Genomic DNA, 13,206 nt, shown 5'->3' with positions numbered 1-13,206 from the left:
AAGTTGAGCATTTTGTCCCTCCCTTGCATTTGCAACATGGTTTGTCCAGGTAAAAAGTTTTTTGCATAATTGTTTTTTTTAGCTTTGCTTTTAGAATCAGTCCCCTGATAAGTATATTGCCAGTTATAAAGGCATGTCCAATTCATAGTTATCCCTGGGACAGCAAAGGAACACGCCACAGTAATGCAGCTTGCCTACCTGACCCTTCCCTTCAGGGAGAAAATGCTCTGTTCCTGGACTTCCTAGAGAGCTAGGTAATTGATAAGAAAGGTGTTTCGCCACAGGTGATGGCAATCGTACATTACCAGGGAAGTCCAGCAATAGAGCATTTTCTCCCTGAAGGAGAGGGTCAGGTAGGCATTGGCAAGCCTGCAGTAAAGCCACAGACAGACAGTAGTAATCTCACTCACTACTCTCCTGCCTGCGCTGCCCAGTGCCCAGCTGATTACAGGTTAATATATACAATACTACTAGCAGGCTGCAGCCGGACACATGTGACATGCGCGAGTGTCATGTGACCACGATTTTTCTTTTTCCTTCCCCCAAGAAGCCACGCCCTCACTCTTTCTGAAGACCCCAATATGGCGGCCAGTAATTACTATGGTTTCGGCAACGACGGCTATAGCAGGTAATCAGGTAGAATGGGCAGCAGGTAGTAGGGGTTTAGGGAGCGGGTCAGCTCCTTGGAGATGGCAGACGCTGTGCTGTGATATACGGAGTTGTCACTGCGGGACCTAGCGCTGTATAGGGGATGTCCGCTACCGCGACGGCAGGAGAACGGAAGTAGCGCGGGCCTCACCATCCTCCCCTCAGCCTGTGCCGCTCACCGCTCCCTGACTTACACATGTACAGCGGCACGGCTAAGCCACTTGCGTGTGTGACACAAAGCCATATTTATCTACGGGATCATCGGTATTGCGCGCACAAACTGCGGCTGGGAGCGGGCTGCGCGTGGCATGATGGGTCAGGTTTTGCCTTTTGTACTGTCGCCTATTGAATAGACCTGTAGCAGGCGGCATGCTGCACGGTCGCAGAGCCTGGCGTCTCTACGACCGTGACAGGGCTTCAACTGGTCTTACGTGTGCAGACACAACACTGCGCCGTACAGCTGCTGCACAGCACTGGGAATATCTGATCGGTGCAGCTGTTCAGACATGCTGCTCGGCAGTAGTAGTTTTTTTTTTTCAGGGTGATATTGTCACCGAAAGAAGTATTTTAATTTCGCTACAAATCTGGTTGATGGTTCACGTTAAACAAACCACAAATGTATTTGTTTGTTCATAACCATACATCTTGGTGCTCTGAAAGTACATGCCATGTGTTGCATGCAAGAGTGTATTTCTCTTTAGTGCAGTGATTGTTAACCTCGGTCCTCAGGACCCCCCAACAGTACTCGTTTTCCAGGTCACAAAAAATAAAGAGGGGGGGGGGGGACGAGACTTAGATTGAGAACCACTGCTTTAGGGCTTGTCTGTATTTGATTATCTTAACCAAAAATAAAAATGTCATTCTGTTGCTTTGCAAATTCTTAGGGGGGTATTTAATGTAGGGTCACGACCTGTGACCCTGGCCAGCTCGACACTGATTTTGCAGGTGGGATTCAATCTCTTGAGTGCCGAGAAGGGGGTGCGGCTGGAAATCGTCAAGCTGTGGCCGGCCGGGAGCTTGAAAATTCCTGGTCGTTCTCGGCTGAACGTGCCCGACTGCTTGTGAAGGCTGGCACATTCTGCTGAGATCCCTGTTCAGTTCTGCCGGGGAAGACCACAATGAATAGGGCACTGCCGCGATTTTCCTCGTCGGGAATATCTGTGGGAGATTGTCACGTATCCAACTAAGGGGAATATTCAATCGCATAAGGAATATAAAGGGATTCCCCCCCCCCCCCCACCACCACCACATTAATCTGCAAGTTTACGGGCATACAGTATTTATCAGAATATATATTTCCTTGTAAAAAAGCTTTTGGTATGGAAAGTACCCACAAATTTATAGGTGCCCGTACACGGGTCTGATCTTACCCAACAGATCGGGATGATAAATCGGGTGAAATCGTCCCAAATTGGATGGGTTTAACCTCTTGTCCAATCTGTTGCCTGTTCCCATGCGCACTGGATCTGAGCCTGGCAATATAACGTGCAGCACATCGTATCAGATTTCACATCGAGGCGGAGAAACGTGTAATTAAGTTTGGAGACCCATTTTGAAAACTTTCTAACTCTCCATGAGCTATGCAAATATTGCAACAAGAGTACCAGGAGGCATTCCATCAGTGTCCTGCAGGACTGAGATACATGCTAAAAAGCAGATCGATATACACGGCAAACTAATACCCCTTTCACGCCAGAAAATGCAGGGACTTACCTGGGAAAATGGTCCCTGTATCAAGCAGGGACATTCCCGGGTTGGCCCCTTTCACACCGTCCTAGTCCCTGCATTTTCTGGTTTCAGGGGGGGAGTGGGTGGCGGGCAGCTGGGTCCAGACTGCGAAGATCCGGGAAGGGGCGGCTGAGCGCTATTTGCCGGGCAGTGGGATGGGAAGCACTGCTGGATTTGAAAACACTGGCCAGACGCTGATTAGCTAAGAGCGTCCGGACAGTCTTTTCAATATATTTTCAAATCCAGCAGCACTGCCCAACAAATAGTGCTACAAGCACCTAGCCGCTGCTGCCCGGGTGCCCACAGTCTGGACCCCGGACCACACTGCCTGGGTAAGTTCCTCTCACGCCAGCCAGTAACCCGGGCTGATCGTGGGAGCAACCCTGCTAGCTAGTAGGGCTGAAATCCCGGTGAATTTTCCCTTGCACACCAGCGCTAGTCATGAGTTCCCGCGGCCAACCTGGGAATTTTGGCTGGTGTGAAAGGCGTATTAACTGAAGGATATTCCTTTTGTAATGCGGGCTAATTTCATAATCTGCGCAAACTGAACACCACCCAGGGCAGTTAATGAATAAATTGTGGTAATCAAATACCTTTTTAAAAAGCCTCTATATAACTTAAACAAATATACCAAGCCATCCATATCGCCTTAAACAGCAAATCATTTTGTTTTGTCGGTTTCAAATTTTTTTCTCTTATGATTGTATGTATTTTTATGTTTATGAATTTTATGAAGATTGTGTCTTTTTTTTTTAATGTGTTAAAAAAAAAAAAAAAAAGCTATGCGATTATGTGGGAGCGCACCTCACCGCTGAACCATACACACTGGGTGGCTTTGAGCTGAAAGCTGCTCAAACTTAGGGCCAAATGTAAAGGCCCATACACACTTGACGATTTTCAGCTGAAAATCGGTCAAAACAGCCGTTTTGAGCGATTTTCGACTGAAAATCGCCCCAGTGTGTATGCCCCAGAGATTGCCGACTAGCGATGATGCGCGCTCCGGCATCATCGCTAGTAAAGTGGTTCATCTGCTGGTTTTACCAGCAGATGTGGCGATGATGGATGGTTTTTCATCCATCATCGCCATGTGTGTACGCCTGCCGGGCTGAAAGATTAACCACTTTCAGCCCGGCGGACCGCCCCGGTGCCTCCCCACGCCCCTCGCCTGTCATACTCACCAAGCTGGTCCGCAGCGCGCCGCTCCTGCCATCTTCTATCCGTCCGGCTGCTGCTGCTGCTGTCGTCCCTGCTCCCCGGCCACTCGCCCCGCCCCCCGCCCAACACAGGAGCAGACAGCACTGCTCCCCGGCAACATAGTGCACCCTGATGGCCCCGCCCCTCTGGCCACCAATGTGTACACATTTTCTGCCCACTGCCACCAATATATTAATTTAAATGCATCAGCAATATATATATATGTATGTATGTGTATGTATGTGTGTATATATATATATATGTATATATGTGTGTGTGTGTATATATATATATATATATATATATATATATATATATATATATATATATATATATATATATATATATATATATATATATATATATGTGTGTATATATATATATATATGTGTGTGTGTGTGTGTGTGTGTGTGTGTGTGTGTATGTATATATATATATATATGTGTGTGTGTGTGTGTGTGTGTATATATGTATATATATATATATATATATATATATATATATATATATATATATATATATATATATATGTGTGTGTGTGTATATATTTATATTATACCTGCTCCACTGGGGGGGGGGGGTGTGATGTGGCTGCCGCATTGCTCCATGGGGGAATTATGCAGCCGCGGCCGCATCGCTCCAAGGGAGGGAAGGGGCTGGCAGGTGATGGGGTCGTCGCTGCATGGCTCCACTGGGGGGGTGGAGAGGCCTGCGGGTGATGTGGTGAGGACTGCCGCGTCACTCCACGGGGGTGGCGGGTGATGTGGCATCGGCCACCGAGTCGCTCCGGGGGAGCGGGGGGGGGGAGGAGTTGCGCCCCCCATCTAGTCCTCGCATGCCATTTAAATTAATACATCGGTGGGCAGTTTGCATTTAAATAGATATACATTGGTGGCAGTCCCTTGACGGCGGCGAGGGGCATCGGGGGAGGCGGCGGAGAAAGCTCCGTAGCCACGGGGCGCGTGCAAGCGTCTCGTGCACGCACGCCCCTGGCGAGAGCCAGCCACTGGCGGGGGCTGACGATAGAATAGCCAGCCCCTGCAAGAAAGAGGCCGGCTCCATCTGTATGGAACCCTTGGAATTCAAACCCAGCCCATTTATAATGAAAGATTTTCAGCAAAGTCTTTCGCCTCCTGAAAATCTCTCGCTCTTTGGGGAAAATAGCTCAGTGTGTATGCACTACTTTGGTGAAAGATATATCTATCACAGATTTTGGCAAAGTCTTTTGAAATGAAAATCTTCAAGTGTGTATGGGCCTTAATAGGGTGAGAGTTTCAGAAAGTGAGAGATTTTGGGAGAGTATTCCCATGGTTTTTAAAGCAGCAATTAATTACATTGCAAAATCAGCCTGGTTTTGCAGTGTAATTGATTGCTGCTTTAAAAAAAAGGGGAAAACTCTCCCAAAATCTCTCACTTTCTGAAACTCTCACCCTATTACATTTGGCCCCTGGTGTTTTATATTGTAAGCTCTGACTAGCAGGGCCCTCTCTCGTCATGTGCTTTTCATAGGGCAGTATTCAATGAGAAAAGTTCTCCGTGTTTTGTGGAGAACTTGTGCTTTGTTCGCCTTGGACGCAGCATTTTGCTCTCCAAAAGCGAGCAACCCTATTCAATGTGAAATTCTCTCCGTCTTTCTAAGTGATGTTCTCCGTGTCTCTCCGTGTAGCAATTCTCCATCTTTTGATGGAGAGCTGGAATGTGAACTTTTAAACTCAAAGGTTTTTTTCTTAAATTTTGGTGTCAAAAAATCAGTTTTTTTTTTTCTGTGAAGGGGCATGTTATTTTTATTCATGTGCTTATAGCACATGAATATATATTTAATTGTAAAAAAAAATATTTTTTTTAATTTTTAGTGCAGCCAGCAGGGTGCCGGAGCGCTCGAGCCGCTCATTACATATTCATATATTCACTGCACCCGATGCACGTTCGGGTGCAGTGAATACTGGGTCCCCCGCTGGCTATGGGGGGGGGGCAGCCTGTGCTGCCTGGGTCCCGGAGAGCCCCCCTCCTCTCCAAATTCCTCTGGAGCAGCCAGGGAGACTTTAATCTCTCTGGCTGCTTCCGGCTCCCTGAAAGCTCTCTGCTCCCTGCAGGGGTTAAGACTCTCCGCGAGTGGCGGAGAGTCTTAACCACATTGAATAGAGGGAGCAGGAGTGGCAGAGAGCCCTCCGGAACACGGAGAGTGCATGGAGAGCGAAATCAAACGCTCTCCATGCATGGAGAACTTTGACATTGAATACTGCCCTTAGACTATATCTCTGCCACTGTTCTAATTGCATCAGTGTCTGCTGCTGCAACTGTCTTTTTATCCACCATGTACTTGTCCTAATTTGCATTTGTACTGTAAATCACTAGTTTTCTTGTTTTGTTCTTTTGCTCATCTATGTATTGTCAGGCGCTGCAGAACCCTTGTGGCTCCATATAAATAAAGGATAAAAATAAATAAATCACCCAATGTGTATGGGCCTTAAGTTTGTTTGTGTTCTATGCATAAGGACTGCATACTGTGTATTATATGCAATCCTTCAGCCCAGGAAGCTGCCAGGCAGTTCAAGGAAAATCTCATGTCTCTGAGAAGTTGCCCTTGTGTACACTACCATTTAAAAGTGTGGGGTCACCCAGTCAATTTCATGTTTTTACATGAAAACTGACTTTTTTTAATTGATCAAATGTGTTGCAAAAGGAATAGAGCATATAGTCAGAACATTATTTGGTACTTCTTTACTTTCACGGCGCCACTAGAAATCGCGGGCATCGCGGCCATTGAATGCACTAAAAATCGGGTGCGATGCGACCGACGCGATGCCCGCGATTTCCCATAGGGAACAATGTTAAATTTTACTGTTCAATGCCTCAATTGACACGATTTTTCCATAGGAAACAATGTTAAATGGCCCACAGAGGCCAAATAGGCACCCTCAAGTGTGAAATGGCCCCCACAATTGTTAACGCCACCCCACGATCAACGTCAACCCGAAGCGTGGCGAGCGCAGCGGTACGCGTCCTCCGACCTTTTCATACCCCCACTATCCACGTCGGCGTGGAGTTGAGAATAGAATAGTGTGGCGAGCGCAGCGAGCCACCGAGCCCGAAGCGTGGCGAGCGCACGCGGATACCTTCACAGGTAAACGCGTCCCTTCGCGGGCTTCACAGGTATCCTCGTCCCCTCGCGGGGCTCGCTGCGCTCGCCACACTATTCTATTCTCAACTCCACGCCGACGTTGATAGTGGGGGTATGAAAAGGTCGTAGGACGCGTACCGACGCCCCTCGCGGGCTCGCTGCGCTCGCCACGCTTCGGGTTCACGTTGATCGTGGGGTGGCGTTAACAATTGTGGGGGCCATTTCACACTTCAGGGTGTCTATTTGGCCTCTGTGGGCCATTTAACATTGATTCCTATGGAAAAATCGTGTCAATTGAGAAATTTAACATTGTTCCCTATGGGAAATCGCGGGCATCGCATCGGTCGCGTCGCACCCGATTTTTTTTAGTGCATTCAATGCCCGCCATGACCGCGATATCCTATCTGTCCTATCTAGTGGCGCCGTAAAAGTAAAGAAGTACCCATTATTTTACTATTCGATTTACACTACACGGGAGCGTGCGTTGTGATCGAATCTGCATTGACTGTAGAAAAAATATTTGATTTTCTATTCGATTTTTCTGGTCAGTTTTGCTTCTATCAGCAAAATCAAACAGGAAAAATTGTGCATGTCTCAGCCTCTATAACAGTGATGGCTAACCTTGACACTCCAGCTGTTGTTGAACTACACGTCCCAGCATGCCTTGCATCAGTTTTACTATTTGGTCATGCTAAAACTGATGCAGGGCATGCTGGGATGTGTAGTTCAACAGCTGGAGTGTCAAGGTTAGCGTCACTGTTCTATAGGATGGTTGAATGGTGCAGAATAAGAAACAGAATTGTAGTAACTGGAGTGCAGTCACAGGAGGGAAAGGTTACCAGTGGAGTACCCCATCTGTTCTTGGACCAGTGCTTTTTAAAATCTTAATTGGTGAAATTTGTCATCTTCAAAAATGAAGCATATTTAACCAAAGGTATGCAACAGGGTAGAAACACCAGGAGGGTTAAACAAATGATTGATGGAACTAGGTAGATTAGAGCAGGGGTCCTCAAACTATTTTGCTGTGGGACCCCTTCAGACAATAAAAATAATTGCGGGATCCCAGAAAGTTACTGCAGAAGATCACATCACATGTGTAGTCAGCAGACAGCACATACACAGCAGCATTGTGGAGGCACAAAATGATGGGAGCAGTCTAAAATAAACAATTCAACAGCTTTTTCAGATTCCTTGAATCGCTGACTGATATTAGAAAAGTCATCAGCTTGATGGTCAGCAACATAGTTGTGACCCCATACTGAGAAGGTCGGGACCCACTTGGGGGTCAGGACCCACAGTTTGAGCACCACTGGATTATGCTGCTTTCACACCGCAAAACCTGCTTTGACCCGTTTTTTTTAAACCTTTAAAAAAATGGGTCAAATCAGGTTAAACCTCTTTCAGACAGCACTTATAAAAGCCGGTATTTAGGGTATGGCACTGAGGTCCCGCTCTGTGCATATCTAATGAGCGGGACCCACTCGGTGCAGGGAATATTTAATGAGCGGGTCCCCGCCCCCTGCAGATGGAATGAGCGGGTTCCGGCTGCAAAATACTGTACAGGCAAGACTATGTAGTACAGATTGAATGCATTAGCCCAATTCTTCAGCAAGGTAATCACATAGTGTGTGCATCCATTAAGACGCAACCTAATAACGGGTTATGCAGCCAGCTACATAAGGCCTCATTTTGTGCAAATATGCCTTTTTATCAGTTACTGTATAAATGGGAGACAATGTCTAGGTCGACCTCTAATGGTTGACACCTTGAAATGATCGACATACCGAAGGTTGATGTAAGCTTATGATCGACAGCCTTGGTCGAAGAGAGGTTTTTCACTGTTTTTGGTGTCAGTCTACATGGACACCGTATAAGTGTACTGCGTCCCCTTCACATGGCTTGCTGCACTTACCAGGTTTCGGGTACCATGCCTTGCTGCGCTCAGCACACTATTATATTACCACTCCCAAAGTATGAAAAAACACCTTTAAAAAAAAAAAAAAAATGTCGACAATGTATGTCAACAATAAACTTGTGTCAACCTTTTGTCAATGTTGACTTTGGGTATGTCCTCCATTTTAAGGTGTCGACCCAGTCACTGACGACCATTAGTGATCTACCTAGTGACTGTAGACCTAGACTATGGGCGGTATTCAATGAGGCTGATTTGCCAGGTTTTTATGGCGATTTTGTGCTGTAAGGCGAAATTTTGACAAAAACGGTGAATCACCCTATTCAATGACCAGATGGCGAATACATTTCAAGGTTTTTTTCGCGATGATTCACCGAGTAGCAATCGCTATCTTTTTATGGTGAAGTAGAATGTGAACTTTTAAAATAAAGTGTTTTGTTTTTTACATTTGGTGTCAAAAAATCAGGAATTTTATTCTGAGGAGGGGCATGCTATTTTTCATGTGCTGTAAGCACATGAATATATATTTAATTAAAAAAAAAATATATATTTTTTTTTGCACTGACCAGCCAGCAGGGGGCGCCGGAGCTGAGCCGCTCTTTAGATATTCATATATTCACTGCACCCGATCGTTACATATGCATGATCGGGTGTAGTGAATATACCCGGTCCCCTGCTGGCACCCCCGGGGGGCAGCCTGTGCTGTCTGGCACCCGGGGAGCCCACCTCCCCCCCACATACGCTCTGGGGCAGGCAGGGAGACTTCCATCTCCCTGCCTGCCACCGTCCTCAGGCTCCCTGCGGCGTTCGCCGCAGGAGCTCGTATTCGCCGGTCAGGGGCAGCGAGCCCCTGACTCGTTGAATACCGGAGCCGGCGAGGCTCCGGAATGCGGCGACCAGTGGCGAATGTGCAGCGAATCCTAAACAGGATTCGCTGCACGTCGCCGGTATTCACATTGAATACCGCCCATTGTCTACCCAATGACCGCATACCCTTTTACCGGCCTTGCAAATACAGTTGCATAACAATGTTGTGGTTTGTGAAACTGCCCAAAGCGGTCTGTGTCTACTTTGTCATTGCCATTGATTAGTGCAAGGAAACCTCCCAATAAAAGGGTTTACCAGGCCTGGCCTAAACTGTGGCTCTCCAGCTGTTGTGAAACTACAAGTCCCAGCATTCCTTCCCTTAGTTTTTCTATATTTTAATGCTTAAACTAGCAGGGCATGCATGTGGCATGGCCTATTATAGACACACTAAGAAGATACAGTGGGGGAAAGTTACTTAGATGTGTAGTCTACTTCATGTGATGTTGCTATGGGCAACCAATCAGAATATACTTATTTATTTTGCACCCTCCAGAACAGGAATGTCCAACGTTGGCCCTCCAGATGTTGTGAAACTACACATCCCAGCATGCTTTGCAATAGTTTTAGCATTCTCTAATAGCAAAACTGTGGCAAAGCATGCTGGGATGTGTAGTTTCACAACATCTGGAGGGCCAACATAGTAGACAGGCTCTGATTTGTTGCCCATAGCAACATCACATGTGATGTTGAATACACATCTTAGTAAATTTCCCCCAGTGTGCCTAACTTGCATTTTAGCAACAGCACCAGTTCTGCCTGGATCCTGTAATGTGGTACACAATATGCATATTCTGAAATATATGCACTTCCCTGTATTGTCAACCTGAGTAAAAAAAACATTGTCTGATTTAATTTAGATTGCTTTGTTGTACATCTTGCATAATTGTATGCAGTCAAATTAAAAGGTCTAGAGTAGCTAAGACTGAAGGTGCCCATACACAGTCTAATTATTGTATACAATATTCTATACAATATCGCATTGCATAGGTTTTGCAATGCAATGAGGTATAGTACAAAAAATATGTACTGCACATACTTTTTGAGCTTTGTGACGGAAGCGCGAATCTCATCGCACCCAACAATTGTACTGTGTATGGGCACCTTGTGGTATAGATTAAATACTGTGTGGTTAACCTTGTTATTTTACATTGTATAGTAACCAAATTATTTGGCCTGTTGCAGTTCACACACCGGACCCACATATTCCTATCCTCCACCAGCACACAATTTTCCTGTTCAGCAGCAGAGCTCGGGATACTCTGGAGATATGAAATACCAAAATGCACCACCTTATACACAGCCAGCAGCTCCTAGGGGGTTTGGGAATCGTCACAATTACATGGAAAGTCATACAAGCTTTGGAGCCCGAGAAGAGAACCAATCGCAACATTCAATGAACGATCAAGGCTATCAGGTGTGTATGAATATAAAAACACCCCTAACGTTTCCAATTCTAATATTTTTTTAAAGTATAAACATACTTGAAATGCTTGGTATATTACTGTGGATGATATAGTAAGTTTTTAATTAAACGATAATGTGTTTTTTTTTTTTGTTTTTTTTTATTGTGACCCATTAAAAAAATGTCTGTTTTAGCAGTGTAAAGCAGCATGCAATATTTAGAGGTACATCCTAATCTTTCAGGAAGTAGTTGCACCATATATTCCTGGATACATTGGTGGATCGTGCTTAACCCCCACTATGGGGCCCCAATGCCACCTAATATTATACAGGCACCTCCGCCATGAGTTGATACATTATCTACCATGGTACAAACCTTGCACAAACATCAGTGGCTATGCATAAAATGCTGCCTACTGCTCAAAGGCCTCTACATTGCCTAAGCACCCCTCTTCCTCTGCCAGAGATGGTCGCTGATGAAAAAGAAACTGCCGGGGGATCCCGGAAGTGGAAATCAGCTGGTCGCATGTTCCTGCGATCACTATGGGGGAGAAAACGGGAGCGCGCACCCGGCGATATATTGCCGGTGCACACTCACATCGCGGGCAATATGGTCATCCAGCGACCACATTGCCCGCGATATTACACAATTGCCCACGTGTGTACACAGCCTAACAGTGGCAGCGTCTTGGGCTGCAAAAGCAATTGAGCCCTGGATTAAGGTTATAGAAGATGAATTGCCAGTTGAGGCATACAAGTATTGTAAGATGTGCATTTCAGACATTAGTGCTGCGCTGATGCGGGTATATTGGCTGCTAAGGCTTCAGCTACCCTGGTATTGGCACGACGAAATGTTTGGTTCTAGATTCTAAACATACTTTATAAATGTTGCGATATTACACAATTGCCCACGTGTGTACACAGCCTAACAGTGGCAGCGTCTTGGGCTGCAAAAGCAATTGAGCCCTGGATTAAGGTTATAGAAGATGAATTGCCAGTTGAGGCATACAAGTATTGTAAGATGTGCATTTCAGACATTAGTGCTGCGCTGATGCGGGTATATTGGCTGCTAAGGCTTCAGCTACCCTGGTATTGGCACGACGAAATGTTTGGTTCTAGATTCTAAACATACTTTATAAATGTTGCCTTTCATGGGTGAAGTTCTGTTTGGAGAAGACTAAATAAAATCGTGGCCTGTTTTCACTCTGCTCTTGCTCTACTAGCTAAAGTACACCCTTTAGGTCCTTTTGACCCCTAGGAAAGCAAAGGGACAAAGTTTTCCAAGGCAATCTAATGCTGCTAAGCCCAACAGACATGGACCACCAGTCAACCCCCTGCTAAATCTGATAAGCCTACTGCCTGACCCCAGGGTGGGAGGTCAATCTTTTCACTTTGCACAGTATTGGATGAGCACCATTTCAGATGTCTGGGTCCTTCAAAGGTCACCCTCTCAGCAATACTTTTACACAGTCTCCTGTCAGACCTTAAAAGGTAAGCCTACAGGAGTTGATAGAGTCCCTAGTACAGTCCAGAGTCATTGTTCCGGTCCCTCATCACCAAAAAGCTTGCGGAAATTACTCAACACTGTATTTGGTCCCCAAGCCAAATGGGATTTATGGGCTTATTCTAAATTTAAAGTCCCTAAACTAGTTCGTAATAAAGCTAATTTTATTTTTAAATCCTCTGCACTCCCATGAAATTAATAAGCAGCTCCTTAAATGGAGTATATTTAAATTTGGTGTAATGAGAGCGCTGATTAAAAAAATTAAATGGGTTTAAAGAAAGAAACAAGTAAAAGAAAAGTACGTAAATAAAACAAAAAAACAGCACAAATGTTTGCTCTTTTCAAAAGTTCTGAAAAGGTGTATTCAGCACTAAAGCAAGCTGGTGTGTAGTGTAAAATCCAGCAGCCACCACCACGATGGAGGATTGCCTACCTTCAAACTTTTGGAAAAAGTAGAAAGTACGTGGGGCACTGTTATACAACCAATGTGATTGAAAAAGCCGAAGGAGTCTTTAAGGAATTTGAGTATTGCTAAATCCCACCATCCTAATCCCCACTAAAATCGCCACCAGCTTGGACTTCAGCGGCACACATCAGCAGCGGCATTCGCATGCTGAATGCAAGCAATGGCTGGAGCCCACTTATTCTTAAACCGCCAGCATCGAGGTCTCCCACGGCAGCTGAAATAGCCATGCCGGGTTTGAGGTCAGGCTTTCGGGCGTACAGCACTCTCCACAGCAATACAGAAACACGTCCCTGACATCGCACAGCAACTTCCTCCAGCTCGGCTTAATTTGAAGTCTGCCTGAGGACACCTCTATATGGATACCA

The 13,206-nt window shown here is 45.7% G+C and overlaps 1 protein-coding gene across 1 annotated transcript in view; it reads left to right on the top strand.

Annotated features, from left to right (window-relative positions):
* Nucleotides 1-472: 472 nt before the first annotated feature.
* Nucleotides 473-13,206, top strand: part of ZFR2 (zinc finger RNA binding protein 2) — a 94,657-nt gene continuing 81,923 nt past the window's right edge. The window contains exons 1-2 of the mRNA XM_083179350.1: nucleotides 473-628; nucleotides 10,653-10,884. Coding sequence (XP_083035476.1) covers nucleotides 582-628; nucleotides 10,653-10,884 — 279 coding nt within the window. The 5' untranslated portion in view covers nucleotides 473-581. The remainder of the gene's footprint in view (nucleotides 629-10,652; nucleotides 10,885-13,206) is intronic.

This window comes from Crinia signifera, chromosome 1 (genome assembly GCF_055691185.1).
Source record: "Crinia signifera chromosome 1, ASM5569118v1, whole genome shotgun sequence".
NCBI lineage: Eukaryota > Metazoa > Chordata > Amphibia > Anura > Myobatrachidae > Crinia > Crinia signifera.
Note: the sequence above shows the minus strand (reverse complement) of the source record. Positions and strands in the feature narration are given on the sequence as shown.